Source organism: Solanum verrucosum, unplaced genomic scaffold, assembly GCF_900185275.1.
Source record: "Solanum verrucosum unplaced genomic scaffold, falcon-dt-bn FXZP01000028.1, whole genome shotgun sequence".
Taxonomy (NCBI): domain Eukaryota; kingdom Viridiplantae; phylum Streptophyta; class Magnoliopsida; order Solanales; family Solanaceae; genus Solanum; species Solanum verrucosum.
In genome coordinates, this window is record NW_026020183.1 from 893050 (window position 1) to 911125 (window position 18076).

At 34.0% G+C, this 18076-nt stretch overlaps 2 protein-coding genes across 5 annotated transcripts; one reads left to right on the plus strand and one right to left on the minus strand.

The window, feature by feature from the left end:
- Window positions 1-2326: 2326 nt before the first annotated feature.
- On the plus strand, window positions 2327-7522 carry LOC125829253 (ranBP2-type zinc finger protein At1g67325). Its single transcript, XM_049508506.1, has 10 exons — window positions 2327-2460; window positions 2986-3031; window positions 3197-3312; window positions 5213-5480; window positions 5681-5751; window positions 6041-6086; window positions 6181-6290; window positions 6602-6626; window positions 6699-6850; window positions 7167-7522. The coding sequence occupies exons 1-10, from the start codon at window positions 2452-2454 to the stop codon at window positions 7167-7169; spliced, it is 846 nt and encodes a 281-aa protein (XP_049364463.1). The 5' UTR covers window positions 2327-2451; the 3' UTR covers window positions 7170-7522.
- A 4419-nt stretch (window positions 7523-11941) lies between these two features.
- On the minus strand, window positions 11942-17301 carry LOC125829247 (squamosa promoter-binding-like protein 12). Of its 4 annotated transcripts, none has more exons than XM_049508497.1 (6): window positions 17198-17301; window positions 15933-16120; window positions 14497-15241; window positions 14219-14355; window positions 13572-13835; window positions 11942-12593 (listed from the first exon to the last, which is right to left on the minus strand). In XM_049508497.1, exons 3-6 carry the CDS (start codon window positions 15162-15164, stop codon window positions 12259-12261), a joined length of 1404 nt encoding a protein of 467 aa, XP_049364454.1. In that variant the 5' UTR covers window positions 15165-15241; window positions 15933-16120; window positions 17198-17301; the 3' UTR covers window positions 11942-12258. The 4 variants fall into 4 exon arrangements, with proteins under 4 accessions (XP_049364454.1, XP_049364455.1, XP_049364456.1 ...); XM_049508498.1 differs by lacking the exon at window positions 17198-17301 and adding an exon at window positions 16405-16573 and having other exon boundaries at window positions 12246-12593; XM_049508499.1 differs by lacking the exon at window positions 15933-16120 and having other exon boundaries at window positions 12246-12593; window positions 17198-17273.
- Window positions 17302-18076: the final 775 nt, after the last annotated feature.

An 18076-nucleotide genomic window follows, 5' to 3' on the forward strand; every position in this document is an offset into this window, starting at 1 on the left:
ACATTTATGGGGTTTAATTCCTACTTAAGTCGCGACTGGCCCGTCGTAGCGCGACCCAACCCGCCACATCGGGCCCGCCCTGGAGGCTTACACGGAGACAAAACCTCAAAATTTGAGTTCCAAACCACCATTTCACAACACACCTTAAATCAGGACGTTCAAAAACTACATGCTCACGCTAAGATCAGTTTCAGAAGTTCTACTCGCCCGAATTCGATTCCGTAAAGTTGTACGGGTTCCTTAACGTTTTAGCTATCTATTCATGCAACCAAATTCACTATTGAATCTCTCATTCATTACCAAATTTCCCTAGACTTTCGTGACTCCGATTCCGTCCAAATCTGGACTAAGCTAGGAAATTCCAAGTTACTACAAAAACTTTTTCTAACCCAAAATCTTTCCCCATTGGCTTTTCTATAACAACGGAAACATGTCATTACAAAAGGTTCAGTTGGTAAAGAGTTAAATAGAAGGGTTCATACTACAAACTAGTACAAATACATGGGTCCATTAGACCATTTCTCCTTATAAAAATTATAAAGACATTTATATTAGATGTCTTTTTATTATAATATATATATTAAATGACTATTTCTCAATAACTAATTTGCATAGACTGATTATAAAAATTATAAAGACATTTATATTAAATGTCTTTTTAAAATTATATATTAATAAATAATAGTTATACGTATCATATTTATTATACTTCGAAGTATAATTTATTAAAAAACAAATGGCGATTTAATCTATGAAAAGAGCCTAAAGTTTTGATGAAACTTTGAATATGAGAAATTAATAACAATGTTTTCCTTCTTTTTGATAAAAATATTTCCGTCATACCAAATACAAAAATCTTATTTTTTTTAACATGATTTTTTTTTTACTGAAATTCATTGATTGCTTCCTATAAATTTACAATGAAAAAGCTTGTATTTGCTATAACATTACTAAAGAAAAGATTAGTCATAAATTTAAAGATTTTACATTCACATGAAAACAGAAGCCTTCGAAAACATATTAAAAAAAAAAAAGACTTCTCCATAATTTTTTTTTCTTCTAAAAAGTGATTTTCCCAACCTAACAAAAACACTCATAATTTTTGCTTTTGTAGCCTAATAGCAAATTGAAGTTGTTACAAAACTTCCTCAAATGGGTCTTGTGGGGTCAGAATTTTGTTTGGTAATATAAAGTTCATAAAAACAAAAGAAATTCTCAAAGTTTGTTATTTTCTTGAAAAAGAATATTTGCATCTCAAGTGATCAAAAATCCAAAAAAAGAAGAGTATTTACCATATATATTATTTTATCATGTATAGTTTTCATGTAACTTTATAAGGGAATAATCCCCTTCATTATAAGAACAGAAATCGAGATTTTTCCTTATTCATGAACACAACATATTTATATTGCATTCAGGATAATTGATTAGATATAAGTTTTGTGATCAAGAAATAAAAATTAAAAATTCAAGATTGCGTTTAAATAAAGAGAAGGAGAAAATCAGTCTCTTGAGTGAACAATCAAGAAATGTAGATCAAAGAAAAATGGTAAGTGATGACAACATAGGACAACAACAAGACCAGATCTTCTAAATAGAAGCAACCTTCTGCAAAGGCCGCACTACAATGTCTCGGCCCTGGGAACAGGAAGGAACTGAAAGCCTGACGAATAAAGAAAACCTAAAACAAAAGTGGAAGCCTATTTTGTATATAAAAAAATGAATGATCTGTCGGGGTAGGATTGCTCTCTTCCATTCAATAAAAATTTCTTTCAATCAATGAAAAAGATTTTCATATTCCCATAATTTTAATAGATGCGAGATATAGATTGTTGTTATAAAGCTGCCCTCGAAAATAAAATAAAGATAGAGGCTACACGGACACAGACTGCATTGTGCTTGATCATCCACTCCTATGCGATGTTCTTTCTCGTTTAGAGATAGAGAAGTTTACGCTAGAGAGCAGAAGAGAGAAACTTTTGAAGCTCTCAAAAAAGAAAAAACGAGAAGAAAAAGATATCTTTTCATAATAATAAATGGGCTATTTTTTTAATAAGAAATACAACCTAATAAACATTTTATCGATAAGAGGGAATATCTCGAATGATAAACACCCCTCAATATAATTTAAAAAAAGTTTTAAAAAATTAGATATTTTATCAAATTTACCCAATAATGAATAATCTAATATTTGTTTTATTGGCTTTCGAGGATGGGCTTCAAGAGATAACTAAGTGGGCATAAAAACGAGGAGGGGGCCTAGGCCCATCGAATCAGCTTGACTTCCTTGACTCATTTTACTCACTAGCCCTTATTTAATTCTTACCACAAAATCATCTCTCCCTCTCTTGCTCCGCCGTTTCTCCGACAAAATTTTGTAACTCCGGCAGAAGAGCAAAGGAGTTATCGCCGTCTTTCCTCCATTTTCGGTACCTCTAATTTGAAGCTGCCATGTCTCAGGTATTGATTTTTCTCATCTTTCAATAATCTTACCTTTCTTATTTTATAATTGATTTGATGAAATTTCAATTTCTGTAAAATTCTATGTTTCGCGGCGTAGGATCTCCGTCTCTATGCCTGTAATTGTTTTCTATTAGATTCCAAATGTGTTTTCTAGATTGTCTGTAACTTTTGCTTCTATTATTGGGTCGATGCATAGGAGCTAGGGTTTTACTTTTTTGGCTTTTGGGTTTGTATTATCTTAATTTAGTCTGTTGTATTTACTATGTATGAGTTGTACCCTTTTTCTGTACCTATAATTAATGAAGAGTCGAAGGTTTTTTTTAACTAATTAAGCTTTTCTATTTTCTACTTGTGATTGGCTTATTTACTAGTGTTGGAACGGAATGTGCGTGAATAGATGATGCGATTTAGAGGATTGATTCATATAGGAGACCCCGATTAGTTTGAATTCATGAGTAGTTTAGTCATTGACTTATAATAGGTTTTAAGGCATGTATTGATATGCTGTTTAAATGTTTTCAGGTTGATAACAGAAATTCTTCTGCTGCCAAACGTGCCCGAACTGATGGTATGTATGCTGGTTCCTGAAGAGGAGGGAACAGTATGGGATCTTTAATGTTCTTATAGTCTATACTTCATTGTTGCATTCTGTTTTTTCTGTTTTATATAATCAATGGAGAGGGCTCCTGAGTTTTTCTTCCTATTAAAAGCTTCTAATTTGTTGACATTGTAGGTGGCCGTAGGGAAGATGACTGGACTTGCCCGAGCTGTGGGAATGTCAACTTCTCCTTCAGAACTACATGCAATATGCGCAACTGTACTCAGTCCAGGCCTGCAGATCACAACTCAGTAAGATATCATCTACTTTCTTAATTTAGTTTGGGAGAGCTACGTGTATACTGTTACATGATTTTATTAGTAACTTGTGCTGTTTATTTCTGTAATTTAGCCTCCAGCCGTGTAGTCAATTGTTGTGCAAAGCTTGTTTGTGTATGTACAGACATCAGTTTTCTGAATTGCAGTTCTTAACATTAGTTTTTCATTTCTATACACCCCCCCGCCCCCCACACGCACACACAAAGTCCACAAAAAAACTTTTTTTCATTTGAGACCTATAATCCTAATCGTTTGTCTAATTTCGTTATTCCAGTTGATAAGAACAAAGTATGATTAGTATTGGTGATATGATTCAAGTAGAATACATCTGTCTTCATTATGCTAGAAACTGAGTAAAAGAAAATGTTGTCCTTTCCACAAAGTTACCTATTTCAAAAAAAAATGTTGTCCTTTCCTTTCATCATTCCAAATTGAGGGTGGATGATCTTCTGTATAAGGGCATCGAAAACTGACTTGCGAATGTTCTGCAACTCACCCAACATATCCATGAGTTTGAGAGTTGGGTTGGTATGCTTTCTAAGGGCTGTGGGATGGGGTGTCACTTAGAGGACCAACCAGTTTGAACCATAGGCATGTTTTGGTAAACACAGTTCTTGCTATCTAGCCTCAATAATCAGCTGCTGCCATGGGTGTTGCTTGGATTTTCATTCAAGACTCAAAACCCTTAATATTTGCTCAATTCTGTCTATTGAGCTTGTTCTCTAACTATTTAGAGCCCCAATCTTTCAATCACCCACTCCCTGATTCAGGGACTTCTCTTACATCTTATTCTATCTAATTTGATTGTTATGGTTGATTTCTAACTTTCTTTCCTTCTCTTTCTCTCTTTCAGTTGCAATTATTTTCTTTGTTAATGATTAAAATTTTCCAATGATCCAAACAGAGACTTCATCCCATTTTCTTAGCCTGCTAGGTTGCCCTGAATTCTTTTGAAAGATGGTTGTACATTTATAGCGTTGTGGAAAATAGGGCAGGGTTTAGTAGTGGCCATAATAGTATTATGAAGTTTGTGCCTCTCCTTATGCTTTCAGTTTAACTGTGCTCAAGACACTGGATTTATTGAATTCTATTTTTCTCTTGCTGATGAAAGATGAAAAGCTTTTTTTCTAACAAGTATCAAGAAAAAATGTCAGAAATGAGTGAAATTAACTGTAGGCTTGGTTAAAAAGGATTGTTACTTCTCCAAAGAGTTGGGCAGGCTCAGTTGAAACTCATATTTCCCCGCCCAAGTTATCATGGGCCCCAACTTTTGCTTGAACTGTTCCAACCCTCACATTTGACACCTACTTCTTAGTATAAAAATTAGCTTATAACAATCATGCTAGAACTGCTATGTGATTGAACATGTGAAACTATTGTGGTCAATTTCTTCAGTTGTTGACATTAACTAGAGGTGTTTCAACTTTAATTATGCATGGAGTTACGGAGTGCTGGAGTATAATTTTGAGATGTATCTTGGGTTATCCTGGAATAGTTTTATTGTGGATGCATAGAATATGATGTAATGACTAAAAGTGGTGTCAAGGATGTAGAGATAATGTGAAGTTTTACATGCCCACGCAATCATAATATCTAAGAGAATATATTCCTCAACTCATGTTGACTGAGCATATTTATATGGTGTTTGCGCCCTTCAAAAAATATCTTAATTTGGTGAAATATTCCTCTAGTATGAACTCTTTGACAGTTTAACTTTCTAGTCTGACCGTATCCAGTGTTCTCATTTCCCATCAATTGTCTTGAAATTATAGATATAAGAGATTTTGACAAATCCTGCAAATCTTGTATCCTTTTACTGATTTTCAGTAGCCTTTATTTAGTTTCTCTTGGTAATAGCACTTTGCCTTTGTAGAAATCTGCAGTTAGGCCCATGCATGCTCCACAGAGCTATTCACCCTCAGCTGCATATGTTGGGTCTGGTGCTCCCTCTTCAATGTATATGGGCGTAACACCATATGGTGGTTCTTTGTTCAATGGACCATCCATGCCAGCCTATGACGTTCCCTTTGCTGGAGGTTCAGCTTATCATTACAATTTTGGGAGCCGCCTTTCTGGGGGGAGCCCATACCGCCCTGTACATCTCTCTGCTCCACCTCCGTACACTGGTGGGATGGGAAATGGTAATGAAGAATGCTGTTTGCATGTTTATATTTTGTTAATGTAGTGCAGTTTCCAGGTCATTAACATATTGCATAATATAGCGTTCATTTTGTCCGTTCCTATTTTTGTGTTAATGTCACTCATCCAAACAGCACTATGCAGTCAATATAGTTTCAGTTGTTCCATAATGATGTTGTGACTGTACCTTTTTGGCTTACAGGTGGGATGTATGGTGTGCCACCACTTATGGACCGATATGGTCTAGCATTGCCAATGGCCCCTGCTGCCATGGTAGGATTAAGTATCAGCTTTTCCTTGGACATAATTATCTTGTTTTACTATACTAGACAGTCGTCATTAAGTTTTAGTTCTTTACATTTTAACTGACTACTTTTGTGTTTCTTTAAACACCACCTAAAATTTCTCCCCTTCCCCATCATCTTTGATTCAATACTCACTTTTTAAATATTTCTCAATAAAGAATAGATGTGATCACCCTTGGAGACATGCTTATCACACTATGCATAATGGTTTTCTGATCAGTTAAGAAGTACTTGGGTAACTTTAATTCTTATTGCAGGCACCGAGGCCAGGATTTTATCCTGATGATAATTCTCAAAAGAAAGGTGAGAGTTCTGCAGTATATATATTCTACTTGTGTATTCTGAATTAATTTCATGGCATTTGTACTTATTACCTTCTTTTCTATAAATTTCCCAGATGGAACACGTGATAATGACTGGACATGTCCCAAGTGTGGAAATGTCAACTTTTCTTTTAGAACAGTTTGTAACATGAGGAAGTGCAACACTCCAAAGCCTGGTTCTCAGGTTTGACTTGCTGACACGTTCCAGGATTTACACTTAATAATAATAGATGATTTTGTTTCCTTTTTAATATCCACCACCAACTTTCTAACTATTTTGAATGAAAACTCAGTTTATCTTGGATTAAAAATGTTGAGTGTCTCATTTAAAAAAAAAAAGATTTGCTATTAAAAGTGTCTGTATGTGCTAAGTTTACATTAAATCTAATTTTGAAATTCAAGTTGGCCCCTCTTCATTGTCTTCCTACTTTTTAAAAATCTCGAAGTAGTTTTGAAACTATGTTCTGATTTCTTGATGTATTTGTATTTAAGCAGGTTCCCAAACCGGTGAAGAATACTAGTAAGTTTTCAGTCTCTAGCATGCTGCCTTGTACTAATTATCATTAACATTCTAACAACTTCCTTTTTTCAGAACCAGATACGCCAGATGGAAGCTGGAAATGTGAGAAATGCAACAACATAAACTATCCTTTTCGGACCAAGTGTAACAGACAGAATTGTGGTGCGGAAAAACCATCTGAAGCCAAGAAGTCTCCTTCACAATCAGCTGATGAGAATGACCAGGTCTGTTGTGTGACAAGTTTGATTTGTATGATGATTTGTTGCGTAAAGTTGTCAATAGCTTGTGAGCCATCTATGTATTTATTGCACAGTTCATGCATATTATGCTCAAGAAACTTTCTTAGTATGAAATTCTGTGTTGGAATTATACCCTCTAGCACCAAAAGGGTACTATCTTGTCTAGTTTTCTTTCTTTTCTCCTGTTTGGGTATTTCATATGTTACTTGTTCTTCTTGTTTACTTTTATCCTTTTCTTTTTGTGTTTGCTTGCATCTATTTTATCCAGCATCTATTAATTCAAAGTTGTCTACTGTTCCAGTGAGTACTAGGGCTTGTTTAAGGGTTGAGAAGGTCCAGAGTTGTCGTCCAGCATTGCTCAGTGTGGGTGTCTGAAAGTCAGTCATGTCATCTTCCTGTTGCAGCGGTTGTCAAGTTACTGTGCCTTCTTAATGTGGTGTCAAAGTTGTACTTAAACTGAAATTGGTATTTTCTGGTCCTTATGGATACTTGTCGAGTTTCATCAGGTGTCTACCAGCTCATTCTGGATGCTATTGAGGTTGATTTGGTTAAAATATTCAATAGGAATTCTTCTGGTATTTGCTGCATGAAAATGTTAGACGGGTTGTTGTCATCCATTGGTGTTGGGTGATAATATAAAATGCGTAATGTAGCCTGATTATCCTGGTCTTTTATCTTGTTTCAAATGTATTCAGTATGTGTCTGACTGTCAGAGTAACATGTCTGGGTTGCACCACATTAAGTTCCATGGTGTAGGATCTTTTGGTTTTCTCCCAAAACAATGTGGGGCAGAGAATTTGTTTTATATGAGCAGTCTTATTGCTCATGAGCACCTAATGTAGCTTGTCACATCACATTGATCTACTGTTAAGAATTTAAAAGACCCTAGGTTATGTTTTTACATAGGGGTGTCAAATTTAGCCTGTGAAATTATAAGCCAGTCTGACTTAGCGGGTTGTTTTGAGGTAAATAAATATTCATGAGAGGGTCATCTCTATCTTATAGATTTTATAATCCCAGCACATTTTAATTTGGTAACAAATAATTGTAGAAGAAATAAAATGATTGATTTTGAGTTAAGTGGGTTGGAGTTATTGTCCACTGTTTATTCTAGATATATAAACTCATTTTGACCAAACAATAGGTGAGTATTGATTTGGCCACTCAAATGCAGGCCAATCCACTTATATGATGCTCCTATTTGTATGTTTGGGAACACTCCCTCTGATTATGTGTCGCTATTTGCCTGTCAGTCCTCGATAAGTGCTTGTTAAAATTAGCTTATCGTATCTTATATTACCTTTAATCAAGTGTATTATTATGAAGTAAGATATCAGTGATAGTTATATTGATCAAAATTTTGTTTCCAACTCTAAGTTGCAAGTTTTACTTTGCTTCTTTACTTTCGTTATACCAACTTTTTTGAAGTCGCTTTATTCCTTCCTGCTGGAAGGGATGCGACAGATTCATCACCAAGGCTGGTTAGATTAGATCGTCAGTTGCGTGGCATAACTTTTTAAATTATTTTTATTTTCTTCATTCTAATGGTTCAAGACATCTAGTTAAGGATGAACATATTTCATCGATATCACATCCTTGCATCCTGTTTGAAACATTTCTTTCGTGGGGTCTTTTGAATTATAGCGTAGCCAAAGAAAGATGTGTTTTCTTTCGTAGCACCCAGGGGTGGCCTAATAGGTAGACATAGTTACTTGATATTTGTATTAGGTATTGGTAGAGGTCCAACCAACAATAGTTGTGTGACCCTCCATTGATTAATAATGTGTCTACTTCTTTACCTTTTTACTATCTCTCTCCTACTCACCCTTCTTTTCATTCACTCTTATTTTCTTACTCCTAATAAATATTTTTTAACTTCGTTTTCTTAAGATGTTGATAATTTGAATAAAAGAATTAATAAATATTTTTTTATCACAATAACTAAAAATGTTTTTAGGACTGAGTATTTTAAATACTCATATCATTCAATATTTTTAATAATATCAAATGAACTCAAAAATATTTAGTGTTTTCTCAATTACTAGCACCTAAAAAAATAAATTAATTCAAATTTAGTTTTCCATATTTTTTTAAATTCTGTTTTAGTTCATATATTCATTATCATTGTTATTTTAATTCTGTTTTAGTTCATATATTCATAGTCATTGTTATTTTAATTTTGTTTTAGTTCATATATTTATAGTCATTCTCTTAACATAGAGTATCCGTTATTTTTCTTAATTTTAGTTCTAATTTTTTAAAATACTTGATAGAAAACGTTGGGAAAAACATATTATAACTGAATGTACGTACAGACACGAAAAATGAATTCTAATAATATTAAGGTTGAATGATATTATAATAATAATAATAATATAATGAATAGTTAATTTAAAATTATATGGAATCGATTGATTTTTGAAAATAAATTAAGCATTGTAAGTTTTAATTTAAAAGACTTAAATTTCATTCTGTGACCCGCCTCACCTGTATAAATTTTTCAAAAATGTTTATGAGTCTGTCACTCCCTGTCCTGTTCTATTTCGTTGTCATTCTTATATTTAAATATGGTTATGGTGAAAGAAAAAGTATGTGTAATTTTAAAATAAGATCAAAAATCAAAAACAAAAATAATCTTATAAATTACATATACTAATATTTATATATTAAACAAAAAAATTGAAGATTTCACAGAACGAAGTTGATATATGAACTAAAACAGAATATTTTTTCAAGTGCAATAAAACAAAAAAATCATAACTATAAATATATGAACTAAAACAGAATTTAAAAAAATATGGAAAACTAAATTTGAATTAATTTTTTTTTAGGTGCTAGTAATTGAGAAAACACTAAATATTTTTGAGTTAATTTGATATTATTAAAAATATTGAATGATATGAGTATTTTAAATACCCAGTCCTAAAAACGCTTTTAGTTATTGTGATAAAAAAATGTTTATTAATTCTTTTATTTAATATATCAACATCTTAAGAAAATGAAGTTAAAAAATATTTATTAGGAGTAAGAAAATGAATGTAAAGAAGGGAGAGATGGTAAAAAGGTAAAGAAGTAGACACATTATCCAAGTGTCAATTAATCAATGGAGGCTCACACAACTATTATTGGTTGGGCCTCTACCATTATAAAAATTTTCGTATTCAATAACATTAGTCAAGGTGTGTCCAAGTTGATTATGATTACAATAAGAAATGAGTCTTCTTTAGTAGATTTGATTAGTCAACAGTAGTATGGTTGGATACCGTACCGTAAATTGAGCTCTAAACGGCTCCTTGATCACAATATGTGCAGTAATCTTTAGTACTCCTGCATCCAAAATCAACGAAGGGGTTCAGAATTTGAGTTAAATCTTTGGTGGAGCATTGGCTAATTTTTTTGGGGAATAAACTTAAAGGATTTGTAAAATTGTTACAGCAAAAAAAAGAAGGGTGTAAATGTAATCATTACATGATAAAACAAAACAAGGGTGAAGGGTCATATTTTCTCTCTTTCTATTTTATAATGTTCTTACTTGGAATTGATGACACATCATATTTTATGATTCAGATTCAATTAATTAAAATAAAGTCTTAATCATGATTAATTATTTTCATATATTTTAAAATCGCATAATTTTAGATCTACAATATTTTTACTACCACATAATTTTAGATCTACCATATAGCTTTCTTAAATATGTAAACACACTTCTCAATATATTGTACTAGATAGGCTCACATTTAGATCTGAAAACCGAATTAGCGAGCCGGGATTTTTTGGTAATTTTGTATACGGTAATTGGGTATTTGAGAGTAAAATTTTAGAATTATGGTATTCAAGTTTGGATTTGATATTTTTCGAATACCGAATTATTTACGTAATGAAGATCATGTATTTTTTATTTGGTTTTCCACCCGGTGTCAAGAAGCCCACATTGGAGCTCTGATTAAATTCGGATGGTGCACTGCACGGCCCATTTGGGGTGGCGCTCCCAACAAGATTTTCTTCATACTCAGGGCTCGAACTCGAGACCACTGGTTAAGTGTGAAGCACTCCTACCAGTGCACCACAACCCATGTTGGTGAAGATCGTGTATTAATATGTCCATTACTCATTAGTGCAAGTCCAAAGAAGAAAGTTAAAGAATGAACATAAACAACCCAAATACATGTCTTTTAGTTGTATCAATTTATTTTTATTGATGTCTTCTCTCTTATTGATCTTTTAGTATATCGTGCCTCCACATAAAAAAATCGAAATGATTGGAAAAATAAAACTAACTTTGTTATACAATCGGCTATAACTTCAATATGGTATTATCGAATATCATACCAAATCGAAATTTAATTTAACGATTACCGAACCAAAATTTCAAACTTTGATATTTGATATCTACTTTTAACTATCAATTACTGAATGATCAAACTTGAAATAATTTCTTAACCGAATACCAAGCGCCTACCCTACTAAGTACTAACATACATTCAAAAATGGAAAAATTACAATTGATCGTATTACGAATTAAAGGTATTAATAAAATATTATCTGCTAAATTAAAAAAAATCAAGTATCAATCTAATATATATTTTTAGTTTTAGAAGCTAAATATAAGCAATCAACCTTAAATTCTTTGTTACTCCAAGAAAATGGATCTATTACCTTACATGAGTTGTGGTTCTCAAGATTACTCCATTGGGAAAAAATAAAACTTTTAACCTATATCAAGAAAAGAAAAAAAGGAAAAAAATTTATGCTCACTAAAATTTACTCAAGGCAAAAAAGTAAAAATAAATAAATATAACGTGATATACAATTATGAAATTGTAACTAACTTCTGAAAGCAGATATATAAAAATAATCAATTATTTTAAACATAATTGGAGATTTATTTTAACTAATTAATTCTGCAAAATTTAGAAAAAATGAAGAGGAGAAATAAAATGACGCGGGATCCTTGGCAACATATCCCATAAGTTAATGACTTAGTTTTCCTAAAAACAAAACAAAAATGACTTGGTAAAATAGTCATATTCATCATTCAATGAACGTAAGGTCATGAAGACTAATAACGTAAATAGAACATAATGTTAATATAATAATTGAACACTGTAGAACATGATGAAAAAGTCTTTAATAGATGGAACCTGTGCAGTAATGTTCCAAAGTTGCAGAATCAAGAAATTACAATTCTTGGGAATTCATGTCACTGGCAAACAAAAATTTACTGCATAATTCATAATATTAGACTTTCTTAATAGTTTAAAAGCCCAACCTATATATTATATACCAGTACTAAACAGACCTTCTGCTTCATCCAAGTTTTGACATGTCAAAAGGGCAAAATGGGAAGGTCGCCAAATCCTGAAAATACACCAACACATCAGATGTTGGCTTCAGTTCAATGCATTGAGATAAAAGTCTGTGTCGAATGGAGCTTTGAACACTCCCATTTCCTGAAAGCTACCGCCACTGTTACTATTAGCAGCCAATGTATGGTAACGAGTATCGGATGAATGTTGTCCAGCCTGCTGCCAGTATTGACTGGACATATGCGGCACACCCTGTGGAATTGCCTGCATCATCTGCTGCTCGGGCATGCTGGTTTGATTTGCATGGTTGAGTGAAACAGTCTCAGGCTCGGATGAACCCCAGGAATTAGTTGACAGAAGAGAGAGAGCACGAGGAAATTCCGGTCCTGTAACCATATTGAACATGGATTCCTTGGCACCTGATAGAGAAAAGAAAAACTAACATACTTAGAGATGGAATTCTACTATCTTGCACTTTCAATCAGTTTCCTACCACTCAAGTTCCTCCCTACTTTCCTAAATTCTACAATTCTTTGTAGTGGAACATATTAAAGAGCAACTTTTCAAAATTCAAGAGGACACGCATAGCAGCATTTCAAACTTTCAATCTCCTTTTTTTTCTTCCATTTTGAAGAAGATCAGTCAATTCTACTGCTACTATCAGTTATATATTGGATATGATACTTTTTGTATCTTCCATATCTAGCAATGTCTTTCAGTTTTAGGTATGGGCCGCATGTTGTCAGCTTAGTCTTTCAATTTATTCAAGTATGAAACACGAAGAGAAACTTAGTCATGATCTCCAACCCCCAATGCATAGTTAGTATAGCAAGTCTAGTTCTGCTTCAACCACATTGAAGTCTCATTGATAGCACTCTTGCAAAATTTCATAATCGACTCCTGGATGAAAACGCCTTTAAAGTCTAATTCATAAGTGTTACAGAACATCTAAAACTGTAGTTCAAGCAAAAATAAAGGTCTCCTAGATGTAAAAGTAGAGTTCTCAACCAAAATGCTTGCTACCATCTTCAACACACATGGGCCAGATGTAGAAAAGGCACAAGTAGACTATGGCACATTTATTGTTGGGTTCTAGATAAGATCGTACTCTGTAATCCATAATGCAAATACAATGCAGCTATTGTTGACTACAAATTGGCCTTATCAAAAGAAAAGGATGAGTACTAATTAGGAGGGAGATATACTTTAATAAGAACTGCTGCATTTGGGAGTCTGTAACTACTGATTAATCCAGTAAGCAACTAAATTGATATAACTGCTTTTAAAAAAGATACAAATAGAGGCAGGCAACAGTAGAGATCTTCTTTGCACAATCACACAAAATTCAAAGATTGCAATGAACAACGGCATTGCATTCACAATAGAGTGAAACAAACCTCGATTAAAAACCTCGGCTGCGGTGCCCTTGGAGGGCAAGAGCAAGCTAGATGCATTACTCTGTGCACCCACAGCCCGTGAAAACTGGATCCCCTCCAGTAGTGACTTCCCAGTTGTGCTGCTAGTTCTTTCAGGCTTTGGAGTAAACCCTCTTGTGATACTGAACTTAGAGTCTTGAGTGCTCTCCCAGGTAGAGTTCGCAGCAGCTCTGGAGTGAATGAGTTGTGCTTGGTTGTGCACAAGATTCATGGGTTGCCTGCTATCTGTAAACACAAAACCACATAAGATGATACTTAGTAAATTCACACGAACGACTTTATGGATAAGCAGATGGTCCAACAAAAAACCCACTTTCCAGAAGACAATTGCTCAATCACAACTAATTCTTATCAACTTTATGTACACGTTATTGTTTTAGATAAAAGTGATGTTTGCATCTTAAATGTATCTGGATTATTAAAATTAATGCCAGTACACAACTGGTGTACACCAGCAAAGAAACATTAGGAATAGATTTTTGTCAATTAGTCAGACAAAATGTTAACTTATTCTCAAATCTCAATAACTATTACTGAAGCATGTCATTTGAGCACTCAAAGCCACATTGCAAGAAGGGAAAGGACAATTCCCAATATAGACAACATACCATAAAACAACGAAGAAAGCCTCGCTGAATTGAATTGGATAGTTTCCTGGTGAGGTTTGCGGCGCCGTGCATTGTGATCAGAGAGCCTCCTACGACAGCTTCGCTTCTTTTCATCAAATTCAGACACGCTATGGAACCTTAATTTAAAGATTAAAAATAGAAAGAATGAGCGATGAACTAGTGCTACATATAGAAGTTATTGCTAAAGGGGCAGATGGTGCATTCTAAGGACATCAAAGATCTAATACAAAGAAACCTTAGATTCATCAAACATTTACCTGCTACACTGTTGACAAAAGCGGCGTGCTACACCTGCTACAATAACCTTTGGGCTTTTGGAATGACTGTCACAAACTCTATGCTTCCGATAATATTCTTTAGCTGAAGAAAGATCAAGGTTGCAACCTTCAACCTGACAGTGAGGAATTGGTGCATTCTGACTAGATGATTTTGCTTTCTTTGTTGCAGCAGCAGATGATGTGGGGTTCGGGGGGAAGGATGAAACCTTAGCACTGCTTCCACCACCAAAGGTTTCACATGTCCGCTTACCAAGTTTTAGACCTATCACTGGTTCAACAGAGCCTACTGAAGCCTCCATGGGTGGTGAGTTTCTAGAGACCTCAGCTTTGGAGGATTCCAATTTCTTACTAGGATCCTCAGGAGAGGCATTAAATGCCTCAAAAGCAAAGTTGGATGCTTTAAAGCCCTCCTTTGGTGAAGAGTCGGTAGAAGCTGATATTGAGCTTTTGATGGAAGAACCACACTTCACATCAGAACCATAACCACCCGTGCCACTACCGCCACTTGACAAATTGAAAGATCCCCCATCAAGTTCTCCCTCTTCTTCAACTCCCCAATCTGTTAATTGTAGTTCTTTTGGACTTTCAGAGGCCTTTGAACCAAACATTACGAGATTTCCCCAGTCCCACTTAACATTCCACTCCATCTTGGGAAAGAAACTATGAGATGGCTTTACCAAATTTCCAGACTCATGGAATGCAAAACAGTAATTAAGACTTGACTCTGCAAAATATTTACACTCAAAGTTAACTGATATTTATTCCTAGTTTAACAAGTACGTAATTTCACAAAAGGCAAAACAAGCATTTTGTCGGACAACAGGGAAGCAAGAAGCAAAGTGCAAGTACACAAATTCAGGACAAGAAGAAAAGAAATGGAGACCATCCCATCAAGGCTCACCCAATGATGTAGAGCTTGGCTGGTTCTCAAATTTGCTGTTCTACCTCTAAAACTGTAACTAATTCTCTTTCTCACTTGCAGGATATTATTATCTCTCCTAATCCAACTTCTTTTCCAGACTAATTGAATAGCTCAGAGCAAAATGAACTAAATTATGACAAAGTACTGTCCCACAAATCAACAGTCAAACACCCAAGCCGCATAACATATACTACTTGAATTCTTGAAATCAAGAGACTCACCATGATACAGACAATAAATAGTATGTCTGAAACTATTCCTCTGCTAGTTCCCACTCATATAGCCATAATCTAACAAACAGCAGCTTCTCAACCAATTACTTCCCAAACCATTTACTAAAGGGAGAATTTTTTTAAAAAAAGAGAGAGAAATGAAAAGAAAGAAAAGGGTATTGTAATTACTCCGTCTCGTACTCTAAAGCAGCTCACACACATACTACTAACTACTACATGAACTTCAATTATTTCAAAACAAGGTAGAAAATGAGATTCACCTCTTTGACAGAGCTGTATGATTCCAGTAACTAGTACGAAGCTGATTAAGACGGTGAGAAAACTATAAGTAGACAAGGATAACTATTCAAATACAGAAACAGAGCTCAATCCCTTCCAGTCCAAGTCCACAAATGTTTCTCCCATCTGTTAACTCCACAACATCATTTTCAGCTACTTGTTTCATCACCTAATCAATGAAACCAAATAAATAACCAAACATTAAATGGTTCATCAACCCCACAAACAAATGGCACAAACAAATGCTTGCCGACGACTCAGTCTAATAAATATGCAAGTTTAATTATTCTGTTTTCTTGATTGTGACAGATTTACTGACACCCTTTTTCCAGATATGAAATACTCCATAATTTGTATGTTTTTTTTTCCATTATCTCTTCAGCTAATATATCTATGAAAAGAAAAATAAAAACACATTTTTTTCTTAAGAGTAGAGAGAGGGGTAGTTGGTACTTGTTTGGAAAGTTCTGGTCCCCCATCTTAGGGTTTCATTGGAATCCACACCAAAAGAAGAAGACAGACTTTTCCATACTTAAACTAACGGATGAATTCTTTTCCAAGAAAATACTAGTGAAGCTCATCGTTTAGGAAGTCAGCATCGTAAATGCTGCAAACTTTACCTCCCATCTCTTAAGAAACTAACAGCAAACAAAAGACTCCCAAACATCAATCGAAGAGACTTCAAAACTACAAACTAATTGGGTCAATTTTGTTTCTTTCACATCAGTTTAATTCTAAACCCAGAAAATAAAGGAAGAAAAAGGGTGTCTGAAACCCAAAAAGATTTTCCATATTATGCAAGTTATGAGCAAATAACTATATATTCCCTTAATCTGTTTCACCAAAAATGGATAAAAATTACAGTAATAAATAAAGTAAGCTGAGCAGGTAGCACAAACCAAGAAAAGGGTGTCCGAAACACACACAAAAAAAAATCCATATTATGGAAGATTTGAGCTAACAAGAACCCATTCCCTCAGTCTGTTTCTCCAAAAGTGGGAAAAAAAACCCACTTCTTGTAAAAACAATTACACTTACTTGTACCCACTAATTCTAAATCAAGAAGTCCCCATTCCTTTAATCAATTTCTCCAAGAATCGATGAGAAAACAGTAACAAGAACCAAAACTCAGATTGAGACAAAAAGGGTGATATTATCCATTCTTGTTGTTCAAGAAAAAAAGTAAAGTGATTAACTTGGTAAATAAGATATACATAAATACAATAGAATTGAAGAAAAAGCTCACCAATTTTTGTTTGAGAAGAGAAGTTTTTGTGAGTTTTCACTTTACCAAATGAAGAAAAAGAAAAAGAGGGGATACAGTAGAGAGTGGTGACTGGTGAGTGACTCTGTCAGTGAGAGAACGACAGTGTGTGAGCTGGTGCTAGGGACAGATTTTATAATATGTGTGCTGTTACATGGTAAGCCAGATTTTTAGCAAGTAATTTTCACTGTGGGTGGGTATGTGAAGAAAATACAACGGGACGCGTGGATGCTTCTTTCAAAAGGTGCCAAAGTGTGAACCTATATAGTGTGACAGCTTTTTACTGTTGCATAGAGTTTTTTTTTTTTTTTGGCTCCTTTCTCTTGGCACTTCCTTTTCCTCTCCACTCCCACTATCCTTTTTTTTTTTTTTTGGGTTTTTAATGGAATCCTTTCCTTGATCTTTTGTGGCATGGATTTAAGTCTCTATTAGATGTGGTGGGCATAACTATCGCAAAATTGAATTATTTTAGTTTTTTGGTGGTAGGTTCTTTAGTGTTTTGGTTCGTTTTTCGAGAAATTTGATTCTTCGATTTGATATACACCAGGTCATAATTTCACAATGTATTGAAGAACAAAAGTTTTATCAAATAAATTTAAACTAATATTTTAATTTTTAAATTATCTTAATTATACATTTTGAGCTTTGACCGATCAAAATTCAATTTGCAAACTTTAGCCCTAATTTTTAAGTGTTTTTTTTTTAAAAAAAGGCAAAAGTGTTTAATACCCCTTGAATTTAAAGTTTTTTATGTAGTGTACACGTAAATTATAATCCGTTTTAAATACCCGTAAACTTGTTTATTCATTAATTGTGTAAATCTGTATCGTCCACCTCTGCCAATCGTGTTTACACGCACAT